Consider the following 12,822-nt stretch of genomic DNA (forward strand, 5'->3'; position numbering starts at 1 on the left):
TCCCTATTGGTTAAGTTTCTTTTCTTTTTTTATAGTGTTACGATGCTACAAGTATTATAGTGCAGAGAAAGTTACCTAAAAGCAGATACTGAGAGAAATAGAAATAAAAGAAAAAAATGAAGGGGAGAGGGGGAGGGAGGGACAGGACATCTCTGAGAGAGTCAAAAAGAAATGGTTTACTACCAGGTCAAATTTAAAAAATATTTTAAAAGACAAAAAGATTGCCAAAGACCAGCCTGCTTTCTGGATGCTCATAAACTGGAGGGGGGGAAAAAAGAGGAAAAAGTGTTTCTCAGTGGGTAAAGACTTATGTTAAAGCTTACCCTGTCACAATACTCAGCTCTTGTATTGTCAGCATGGTACTACTATATTACCAGCAGTCCAGTGCAAACTTGATTATTGGTATTTTGCTAGCCAAACCTCTACTAGATCTAACTTAATTTCAGGCTCTCTAGCATCATCCAATTTATAATATCCAATTATCAAAGCTATGATGTATCATTACCACTGGCAATGCTACTCTCAGGTTGTCTTGGCTTCACTGTGTAGGTTTTATTTTTATTTATTTATTACTGCTGCAAGTTGCTGAATACACTGAATTGGTTGCTATTTTAACAAGATCTCTGGAGAACTCTTCAATGATGATGCATGTTGAGAAGAAAGCCAGAAAGCAATTTACTACCAAGTAGATACCAGATGAGTGGGCAAGAGTCCAGAGTTCAACAAAAAACTTCAGCATGGAAAGAGGTCATTAGCATATGCTTGTGCCACACTTTGAAAACGTAATGAGAACAAGATAAGAGGCAAAGTCATTATCTGACTGGAGACAGTGACAGGATTTCTGTTGACATAAGGGAAGTGATCAGTTCCTCCAGTGTGTTAGTTGTGGGTTGGTTAGATAAGTTTTTAGCTTTGTTCCAACATAACCAGCACCTTTTGTCAATGATGGAAAAATTGCAATTACGATGTATATTTTCCTAAAACTGTCTCTTAAAATATTTGTGAAGTAATAACATAAATTGTCTCTTCTCCCCCACTTCTCATCTGTTTTTTTTTTCAGCTGAAGATGTATTCAGACTTGGGTGGGAAGGAGATACTGAGAATAGTAGAATACTTCTATATGTGCATTCCAAAGACAAGTCCTAAGTTTTTTCTACATTCCTAAGTATAATTGTGATGTGGTTTTAAGTGTTAAATATAGGTGGTATTTAAGAGACTTACAATCCTCTCTGTTTCCAGGTGGGCCATGCACAGGTACAGCTCATGCCTCATTAACCACACCAACCAAAAGATCTTGCGACTCAGGTACGTGTTTTGTGGGGGTTGACAAGTTGGGTTTCGCGTAACATGTGGCTGTACATATATAGTTTAATGATCAAGGGTAGCAACTGTACCTGGAGAATGTCAAATAAAAATAAACGTTTTCGATTTGCTGTCAGAAAAATGTGTATGAACATAAAAGGATGTGTATGGCAGATGGTCCATGAGAGAGTCTGGTCAAAAGTAATTCCCTAAGTGCACTATGTTTCCAGTTAACCTTTGTAGACCTAAGAAACACATAAGTAATTAGTTTGATTTAAGTGTAATGATTTTTGTAATATTCTGGAAATCCCTGCATTAAATGTGAAGTATCAAAGGAGGAAACTTCTTCGAGTTTTCTAATTGAAGATGCAGTAGAGACAGGTGATGTTTACTTTAAGCAAGACTAAATTTTACCTGCTTTGGGTCTTTTTGGTGATGTTTATTTCTACATGGAGGCTATAGATTAGATGATCTCTCTCAGAGCTAGTGATATGTTAGATCATTGCAAGGCTGAAGGTGCTGCTTCTGCAGCAGATCTGTCATAAAGAATCATACCAGCACTTTCAGGCAGGCAACCAAACTATCTGTGTTGGCTCAGATGTTTTTCAGGCTTTGGTTTTTCAGTGGGTTAAGGAGAACTCCTACGATCCTTTCCACCAACACTGTTTTGGAAAGCCATAATCTCCTGTGGAGAGGCACTGACAGGCATCTAGGTAGTGTTAATGTTCTAGCAGTCTGTGTTTCCAAAATAGGTTTTGCCTATATTTGCATTAAAATACTAATTTAGCTGGATTGAATGCAGAAAGGAAATGTCTGCCCATTTGATTAAGGACTCTTGCTCTTTCAGGAGTTTTAAGGTAAATTTCCTCTAAGGTCATTCTATCAAAAATTGTTTCAAGCTACTATACATTTGACTGAACTGTGGTTATTCTATGTGTGCGTGGTATTAGCTTGCTTGGTCTTCAGTGAAGGAAGTTTAAGAGAAGCTACAGTAACGTGCTTGCTGAAGGTGCAGAGCTCTCAAATGATGCAGGATAATGTGTGACAATGTTGTAAAGACTGTTTATCAAAGAACTTTATACGTTTGGCCCTGGAAGGTGCTGGATTCAGCTTCTCCAGAATATGAAGACTGTGGATTCTTTTTCATGTAGATATGGAAGCATACCTAAACAACGAGGGGTGTTTGCCACTGTTTCCCTTGCAAATGAATCTGCATCACAATGGTGTTACTAAATTGTGTATTCTTTGTGTTAGTGGTTGTAGCATTTAACTCTGATTTTCATTGCAGGGTATTTTAAAAGCTTTCGTTGATGTTATACATATTGAAAACTAAGAGCACTATGTGAATATTAAAAATAAAAAATGTGATTAGCAAAAAGAAAAAATCCACTGTTTGCGGTGCCATACAGGGCGGTAAAAGCTCCTGAGAGTAAAGCCATTGAAACTACTAGACATGTTGAAAAGTAGCCATTAAATGGTTGGCTAACTTCGCTCAGTAGTTCTCTTATTTTTAGTTTATGCTAATATTTGCTATCCTACATGCCTGTATGTTAATCATCTGATGTGTTTAACAAGAAAATAAGGAGATCTTTAATTTGATGCCACAAGTTTAATCTTCAGTCTACTAATTCTAGTGGCTTCATATTGTATCATTTTTCCCCATTTTTTTTCACTATATGCTCGGTAATTTGCATATTTTGTTTGTAGTCCCCTACACTAATAAACCTGTTAACAGGAGTGCCACTTTTCTTCAGAGCTTGTGTTTTCAGCAAAGTTTTCAGTGCCATTTGGAAAAGAAATAAATATCTTTGCAAAGTCTGCATTTGAGAATCGAGATAAATATGGGAATTGACAGGAAAACATTGGCTATAACATACTTGCCAGAAATGTTATGATATCTTCAGGCTTAGGAAGCAGACTATGTACGTCAGTATTTCACACTACATTCACTTCAGTGTAGTCTCCTTTCCTAGGATATTATTTAGGTGAATATGAGCAATGTTTTTCAACACCACATATTACATAGAAACCTCTCTTCAGTAAGAATTCAACATTTCTTCTGCTCTAGAGTGCTTTGAAGAAAGAATGTTTTGGTGGAATTCATCTGTGTAATTTTTTCCCTTCAAGCATAGTTTTTCCCTGAAGTCTGCCATATATCAGCATTTGAGACAGAAAATTAGAAATTTGACCTACATATGTTGCATGCAGGTTCCCATCAGGAGGATATTAAGGAAGGCATAAACCTTTCATATTTTATTAGCATTAATATAACCATTGAAGAAAGATCAAAACAATAAATCTGTCAAGACTCAGGAAAAGTTCTTTTACGAAAAACAGTTTTTACCTCATGCACTTGTCAGCTTGTGTGCTGGAGGAGCTGTTCAGATAAAAAATTGTATTGTGACACCAAATAGTGGTGGGTGTTTTTTCCCTCCTCTTTGCCAGAGTCACTGCTGTGGTAAAAAGTATTTATATTCCGAAGTGTGCCCATAGGACAAGGATTATAATGAAAAGAATGAGTAAGGACTTGCAATCATTAGTTTGGATTATGTCTTGAAGGTTTCAGAGAACCAGTGGTCTGAAGGTTTTGTAGGGAAAAAGATGGGACTGTGGCATGGCATATAGCTTTTTATGTATTTTGATTTGTTTCTTAATAGTTTAGTAATGTTCTGATTGATGGCAGATACTCTGAGGCTTGCTCTAGTCAGTAGGGCATCCAGATCCCATTTATATTGGGTGCCTGTGTTGTGAAAGTGCAGTACTAAGTAGCATATTACTCTTCTTTTTCTGCTGTGGAACCTAAAGATGATTGAATATGCAATTCAAAAGAGCCGGATTTTAAAACATTTTCATGCAGCTTAAAGAAACCTGGAAAAAGTCACTGGAACTGTTTGAGTGCGCTCAGTTAATTTTTAATTGTGTGGTAGAGAGAGTAATAGAAGCAGACTTAAAATGCAGTAATGATACAGTCAATCCATAGATTATATCCATAAAGTTGGTGAGTTTTTAAATACTTTATTTCTCAGTGGTGGTTCTTGAGAAACATGTATCTGTAATACTCTGCGTAGATATATGTGCAGAGAGCTTACATTTTATGAGGATATCCGTCCTAGATGAGTATGGTGGTATTTATTTTGTGTATGATCTCCCATATGCTCTGTGTCTTCTCTAGTTTAAAGTTTGAGTCTAGAAGATGCAAAGGGTTCTTCAGCAAAGCAGTTAAGCAGATGCACGGTCCTTTTTTGGAGTTTCAGGTTTATTGATGTTCACATACTGACACTCTGAGGCTGAACCTTGACTATCAAGACAGCCTTTTAGGAGTTACAGAAAGGGCAGGCTCCAGAAATACAAATCCCACAAATTTTTAGCCACAGCGGACTCCAAGAAACCATTACTTTTGTGTGATCGTTTTCTTAATCCGCATGTGTTGAGTAAAGACAAAAAGACCTGGTCTACCACTAACCAGTTTTTTTTTATTCCTCTGATGTGCGTAAGTGCCTTTGCAAAGACTGTACGAAAGATTAGTGAACAGAGTTTATAACGTTAAAACAACTTAGAGTTATTTTGTTATTGTTGCTTGTAGGGACTTCAAAGGTATTCTTCAGCGTTTGACTTTTGGAGGACACAGTGTTAGAAATCCAACCTTCTTAGAGCTCTCACACCAAGAGGAAAGTGATGATAGAACAGCCTTCAAAAACCATTATAAATCACCCAGCCCTGGCAATAATAGTGCCCATTAGAGATGCTCTTTTTTTTCCCCTGCTCAGTTTCCAGCTGTACTAATAGAACACCGCATCAAGCAAGGCTGTAAATAAAAGTTATAACCTAATAGGTGGGCACTGAAGTGGAACGGACAGGAGCTGAGGCATGGAGGCCTTATTACTGCTCATCAGCAATTATAAACAGGATAAAGTGTCTGGGACTTGCACTGATGCAGCAAGAGCTAATAGAGGCTGGGAAATGACACTATACCATGATCAGATGATGTATGTTGATGGGTTTTTACTATCTCATCTTATTACCTATTTCTGTGATGTGTTGTATTATCTGTTCTGCGCTTCCATATGCATCTGGATAGACACGTTGGTTTCCCCTGCTGCTCGGACGAGTTTGGTGTTTTTTGCACGCACGCTTTGCATCAGTTTCCAGTAGTGGCTATCCGAGAGCCTTCTCAAACTGATGATTATGATTATTGTAGATTAAAATGTGCCTAATGGTAAGGATCATAGTAGTCACATCTGTAAACAACTTTAAAGACTCGCTGCAGTTGTAGGATTTATTCTCAGTATCACAGTGTTCAGTTTTACAAAATCACCCTCATTCATTATGATACGGTCGTCTTTCCTTTCATTATGGATATGGTTGTCTTTTGCACTGAAAACCTCCTGTGCATTTTTAGACTAAATTTATCATAACCAAGTGTCTCTCATTGGAGAGTCTGAAGAGATGGGTTTGGGGTCAACATATCAAAAAGTTTGTTACGAGTCAGCTGTAGGTGTGATGATCCTTGCCTATGAGTTATAAAAACTTCAGCAGTTCCTGGGAAGGTTTTTAAGAGCTTGTTAGCACACAGTAATTGGTAATATTCACAGAAAAGTCTTTCATGATCTTTTATCTATCACAGTGTCTAGCACATTTCTGTGCTAGACATCTAAATCATCTCTTTACAAAGCCACAGAGAAAAAAAATGCCTTGAAATTTAGCCTGTACTTGCTTTAATCTAAAGAGAAGTTTTGCAAGCATCTTCATAGTTCATACATTAATCACTCATGCCGTTTACTTCTGAACAGAATTTTTGTCTATAGTAGTGGGAAAAATACAACATTCAGAAATGAAAAGGTGTGTAGCAGTATGATGGCAGCGTGTGAAAACACTGGTTTCTATCCTTGTCTATTCAGTAAACCCAGGATAAAATAAATAGATTATTTTTCTGTCATGTTAAGAATTTAGGACAGGAATACTTACATCTGCCTATGTCAAAATACACTAAGCTAAGACAAATAGAAACCCATTCTGATCATGGTTGGTATTTATTTGAAATTAACTTTCACACATACTGGTTCCTAGGTGCACCTTTCCTCCTATGCATTGTGCATAAAGTGAGGATGCCAGACAGTTGAAGTGGTCAACTTGACAACAAATGTAACGTGGCTGTGGAAGCACTATTTCATATGCTATATAGAAGGGATTAGAAATACCCACAGGCAATGTTTTGAGGATGTTTATAAATGTGCTAGTAATTCCTACTTTGGGAATAATCCCCTTTTTCTAATCTTTCTGTTAAAGTCATTTATGACAGGCTAACACAGGTCTTAAAAAGAAAATAAAACTACTGTTTTAGAACAGGATAAGTAGATGAATACGATAATAACTTAATAACTTAATAATATACTTAATAACATTTGCCATTTTGTTCCATTGTATTGCCCAAAGTTGTACCAAAACAAATGAATGTTCTTATGAGCACATAGGGCAGTCAAATGTGATATCCATGTCAGTGGTGCATCCTTTATGAAGACAAAAAAAAAAAAAAAAAAAACAACTTGGAAACAAAGGATTGCTACTTTGCCATTGGGTGGTCTGTCAGCATAGCTTTATATTCAGGGGCCTTGTGCAGAAGGTGAGATTTGGTGCATACTGGTTTAAGTGGCAGAAAAGTGTACTGATTTAAGTAGGTTTGGATTATACAGGGGTGTATAGCTGATGAGAAACTAGCTTTTTCTCCCCTGTGAGGAGTGGAAGAAAAGCACTTCAATACTATAAAATTAAAAAATAATAATTCAAACCTTTATCAGGAAAAGAACAAAAGGTCTCCTGGCCTGTATAACATTTCAGCAGATGGTGAGGTACATCCTTCTCTGCAACTCCAACTATTTGATAGCTGTCCCATGCTGTCAGTTCATTCAGAGTCAGACTGAAATTTTTCAGATCCAGCATCTTAATGGAGAAGGTCTTCCAGATACTTTGCTGCCCTTATTTATTCTCTTAAATCACGCAAATTTATCCTCTTATATTCTTCGTGCTCTTTAGGTACATACTCGAACCTTCCTTTTTCACTTCTACTTCACAAAATAACCTGTGTTCAGCTTTTTTGATTACTTCTAAGTCCATTCCTCATCTTTCGCTTGTCTTAATCTCTTTTTGCTGCTCTGATTCAAATTTTTCATCTGTTTTCGTAATGGAATTTGGGGTATGAAAATAGAAAGCTGCATTGGAAGTCGAACAACTTTGAGGATAATGTGCATAAGTCGAGAGGACAGGCTGATCTCCTGGAAGGAGTTCACATTAATTTGTAAGCCAATAGGAAAATGATTTCAAATGCCAAATTAAGGGCAGTACCAGAAGATGGGAGAATAAGATCAGCTGTGTTAGGAAGAGCATAGCTGACAGATGAAGGAAAGAGGGTTTTGCCCTCTCATTAGCCCTGGAACAGGCACCTATGAAGGCTGTGAAATGTGTATCTTTTGATGAGTTTGTTAAGCAGGGACTATGCAAGCCTCTCAGCAACCTGACCTGGGTTTTAGGGTTACCCTGCTTAAAGCAGGAGGCTGGGCTGGGGGACCCACTGGGTCTGATAGGTGGTTTTCAGTTTGGTGGGCGATATGCTTGTCAACTACCAAGCTGTAGGTTTTCAAGATTTTTACCTTTTAAAATCTAGATATGAGTACATGTTTGTATTAAAGTCTTGCAGAGTTGTGACAAAGGATTTGTCCTAGGATCTGTTGAAACAGTAGTTAACTTTATTCTTTATATATATATATATATATATTGAATAAAATGAAACAAACTTTTATATCCATTTTTGGTAGTTTCAGGCCATGATTAGTTTTCTAAACTATCATGACCTCTCTGTGATCAGTTTAACTGACCTTTGACAGCTGGTTAGTATTTATTATTAGAGAATATACAAATAAGCTTATTTGGCTTTATGATCCCAGCAGCTCTTAATTCTTTTTTGCATTGCCAGCATCCACCCACAGACTGTTAGAAAGCCATCATCCCCAAATAACAAAATCACAGCTGAAAACTTCAAATAACCTGCATTTGCGTTCATTTTAGGGACAGAGGAGTTGGGGTCCTACGTCCTGCATTTCCCACCTATAACCCCATCTTAAAACCTGGTAAGAATATCTGTTGGAACAGGACTGTAGGAGATGGGGTTTGCTTTATTCCCCTTTGGGTTTGCCCAGTGACCAGACGATAGGGAGAATGCTGCAGAGAACTATGGCAATCGCTGACTTCAGAACCTGCAAGGGCCTCTGCTCCTGCCAACCTGAAGAACCGAGCTGTTCCCACCCCAGTGTGTTGCAGTTAGTAAGCAGCACCTCGATCTGATCTGTTCAGATCCAGAAGACGACTTTCTTATTGGTGGGCTTGAGCAAATGAGACAGAGAGCTTTGATAATTTTTCTTTTGGTATTTTATTGCACTCGAGGCTTGTTCAACCAGTTCAGCATTAACTAACTGGCCCAACACATATTTAAAAGCACATGGCCACTTAAATTTGCTAACTACTGATTTCAGTGAGCATCAGAGAGCTTCAAGTACAAGGTTTCACTATTTTCTGTTTAGAAATTAATTTTCATGAGGACCTTAAAATTATATGGAAGTAGTTTTAGTCTCTTGGAATTATGCTAAGCATGAACAGGGGAAAGTATGTATCTTAACACAAAATGAGAATTTTCTTTCATTCTTTTTATGTTCACTGGTTGTTATGCAAATAAGTTGCTTAATTTTCCTATTCCAGTTCCAAATTATCCATAACAGAAACTTCAGGGAGTAACTGAGGAGACCAGCATCCTGGGGCAAAAGAAGGTTGAAAATGAGCTAGGTGTAAGACACAAGACAGGATACCAGGGCATGTAGTGTTGCATCTTCTTATGGCTGTTGATCTGTTCTACATCCCTCTTTGTGGAGATCTGGTCTTCAGGTTAGTGTAGATGCTCCCAGATATCCCCTTTCTAAACAGTAAGAGTTTCCCATAAAAGCCTGACTTCTGGTGTATCGGAGACAGCAATAAGGTGTGCAGAAACTGTATTCTGTGCCAGGACAGGTTGTGTTTTCCCCATGGAATTGCTAGGAAAAATAACAATCCAAATATAAACTGCTTTTTATGTTTTGTTTAAAATAACTGAATTGCAAACAAACTTGCAGGTAGATAAACTGTACTTCTCAGAATTCACAGTTAATGCATTCGGTAAAGTACTTATCAAAATACAAGAGCTTTCAGGTATTTTTCTTAACATTAGTCAGACAAAGTCCTTGGAATGATAGTCTCTCATCGCAAAATTTCGGTTGCTATTGGCATCACCCAGCTTCTGCAGTTAATGACAAATAAGGTTTTTTTGAAAGATAAATATTGAAAATACATATTTTTTCACTGCTAGCAGGCAAGAGTTCTTTACAATTCCTCTTCTGAATCGGTGTCTTAGCCTTGGAAAACCCTCATTATGCCAATGGGGGAAGGGTGCGCTCAGAAAAACTCGGTGTATGAGTGAAAAATAACAGAGCAAGTAGTTTCTATATAGAACAGGGTTTAGGCTATTAGTTTGAAGAATTACTTTCCTGAATACTGTGTACCGCTTGATTGATGAGGACATAGCTGGAGTATACTACTAGTATTTTGAAGCAGAGCAGCACTGCTTATTTATGCGCTCTTGAATTGACTAGCAAATCTGCAATATTTATAGCATTACCTATTCATGTTAATCCAATTTTAGAGAACTTCACAAAGCATAAGAGGGCTCTCAATTAAGTCAGCAAAAACAAAACAGCTTTTGAATTTCCCATTTTACCAGAGCCAGTGTAAGCTTATTTGTACATTTGCACAAATGTATTCATATATGTAAATATGCATATTTGGATACTAGAAAGTAGGCTTCAGGTGCTCTGGAATGCCTGGGATGTTTGATTTGCTTTCATAACTTTTTCGTTGCGTGTTGTAGCTTTTTTCTTCCTTTTTTTTTGTGGTTCTGTTTTTCCACTTAGCTCTCTATACTTGTTCATTATTCCTTCATTTTATAATCCCGTTCTTATGATTCAGAGTTCAACGTCACCAGAATCTGTCATTGTCCCTCTCCCAGCCCTAACCCTAAATTGCTAAAATACGTTATTTAAAATGCATGAAATATAAACATTTTCTTCACATGTTTACGCTCCCAGCAGGAGAAATGGGCAGCAAGCAGGCTGAGTGCTCAGCAGGACAGGCTAGCCTCTTCAGCCTGCACAAACTGCTCTGATGTTGTGGGCTCCAGAAGTTTACAGACCTCACTCTTTGACGTGACTCAGGGAATGACCCCCATTGGCCTAGGTCTTTAAATGAGCAAGATCCTTCCTCTTCTCAGCAGCAATATGGGTGGCCAGTGCCTTACAAACTGTTCCAATGACTTGAAAAATGCACTGTGCTAATCCATCAAAGGAACTGGACAGCGCGGGTGCCCGAGTCCATTCAAATACTGCACTTGTTTGAATTAATGGGTGTATTAGTAAAAACGCTTAAGAAATAAATTAGCATTTTCCATTAACTGAAGCCATGCTGACATCTGAGAGTGTATAGGGAATGGAGTAAGGCAAGAATTTAACCATGAGGCAGATGTAGTACAGGAGCCTAAATACGAGATGAAAACTAATTCACTTCTTGCTTAATTTAGCAATTATGAAATTTCTTGACAAGAAAGAATAATATGCATTTTCTCACTCTAATTATAACTTGCATAAAATGCATGCAGTATCCTATGTAGTTCACTGTCTGTCATGCTATTTTCAACTTGCGTTTTGTTCATCTAAGTTACCAGATTAGTCTCTTCCGTTTCATTAGAGATGGCAGTTAATAGCCTCATTAAGTTACCCTGCAGTTACAGCATGCTTCCTTTTGACTGATGGTAGTACCAACAACACAGGCTTGGAGGAAAAAATGCAAGAGAGCTGAGAAGGAATTAGTGCATATATTTATATATTAGTGCAATATATATATATATATATATATATATATATATATATATATATATTCATCTTTCCATCCAGAAATTACATAATTACAGGATAACTGAGGGTGGAAGGGGCCTATGGAGATCATGTAGTCCTCACTGAGAGCAGGGTCACCTACAGCAAGCTAGGCACCATGTCTAGTCAGACTTTGATCACCTCTGAGGATGGAGCATCCACAACCCCTCTGGGCAACCTGTCCCAGTGCTGGATCCTACCCTACAGTTTAAAAAATAAAAATAAAATGCTTTATGTGTAAATGGATAGTTACTAAAATTAATGTTTTGGCAGAGGGAGGCGGGAAGGGGAGTTTTGCTAGCAGAGTCTGAAGAACATCAGTGATATTTCAGATGTGGAATGTCTTACAGGAACTCTTTCCATTGTGTATCTCAAAGAGCAAGGTTTAAAGTTGTTGGTTTAATTGCTATAGGGTGGTTGGTAGGTTTTGCTCATTAGGGCTGTAGGAAACAACTGGTGTTGACTGGTTTTGTTAATTGGCATGGAAATCACAGTTTCTGTAAAGCAGCTTTTGGGGGTTACGTACAGTCTTCAGTGTGATTTCACTGGGAGCCTCCTGAGGCACAGAAGGGGTTGGTAGGACTTGACTTCCGTAGGGGGTATCCTATAGCCTCTTGACTCCACCTCGTGATGGGACAAATGAGCTTTACATCATCGTAACTGCTTTTAAACTCTACGTGGGGGGGGGGGAAATGAGTGAAATGGGGATGCTAAAGGTACTGCAGTGATGGTAGAAAAGAGGTTGTGTGGTTAAACGTTCCTGAAGGGCCTATGTGAGTATTTGAGACATCTGTCTGCAGTGTTTTAAGAAAAGCTGAGGTGAATTCACACAACAGATTCCTTGTGAGTGCTTCCAGAGAGGTGTACGCTTCGGTTTGTGACACAGCTCCGACGTGCAGCCTTGATTGCACAAGGGAACAAGATGCTCATCTCGATGTAAATACCAGAGTTTCAAAATAAGTGTTTTCACAGCATGAAACAGCAATGGGGAGGAATTGTTGGGGTCATCGCTGGCAAACTGCTCGGAAGATGTTAATCTTGAATTTCTCTCTCTTCATTAATAGTCAACAAGCAAATGTGTTTTGGAGTAACTGTGTTAATTTTAGGTTCATTTGAAGTAGAGGAGATGATTTTAAATAATGATTCTGGTAAATGTAATAGGAAAGATTTGTAAAGATGCAGTTTCCTCTAGATTAAATTTCTAATGCATAGTCAACATGCCGGGGAATTAAATAATCCCTCATCTAAAAATGGAATAATGAAGAAGAAAAGAGGGGGGGGGGGCAAGAAACTGGAGACAAGACATTGCTCAAACTTAAGTTAATCCCTGTTACGTGGTTATTGGCTGTGACTGTGTGAGGTTCTTCATGGACAGGGGTTTTAACAGCTCAAGCTCCTTTTAAAATGGTTTCAGAGTAGATGGCAGTGATGTTGGAGGGTTCATTAATTATTGCTGTTACTGGTGTTTGGACAGGCAGTCAAGATCATAAATGTCAGTCTGTCAGTGTGACGGGTTCTT

At 38.0% G+C, this 12,822-nt stretch overlaps 1 protein-coding gene across 1 annotated transcript in view; it reads left to right on the top strand.

Moving 5' to 3' along the window:
* The window catches only part of ZFAND3 (zinc finger AN1-type containing 3), a 134,859-nt gene that overhangs the window by 99,154 nt on the left and 22,883 nt on the right, over positions 1-12,822 (top strand). The window contains exon 5 of the mRNA XM_082757946.1: positions 1,240-1,305. Coding sequence (XP_082614072.1) covers positions 1,240-1,305 — 66 coding nt within the window. The remainder of the gene's footprint in view (positions 1-1,239; positions 1,306-12,822) is intronic.

This window comes from Aythya marila (genome assembly GCF_965140915.1).
Source record: "Aythya marila genome assembly, chromosome: 3".
Classification (NCBI taxonomy): domain Eukaryota; kingdom Metazoa; phylum Chordata; class Aves; order Anseriformes; family Anatidae; genus Aythya; species Aythya marila.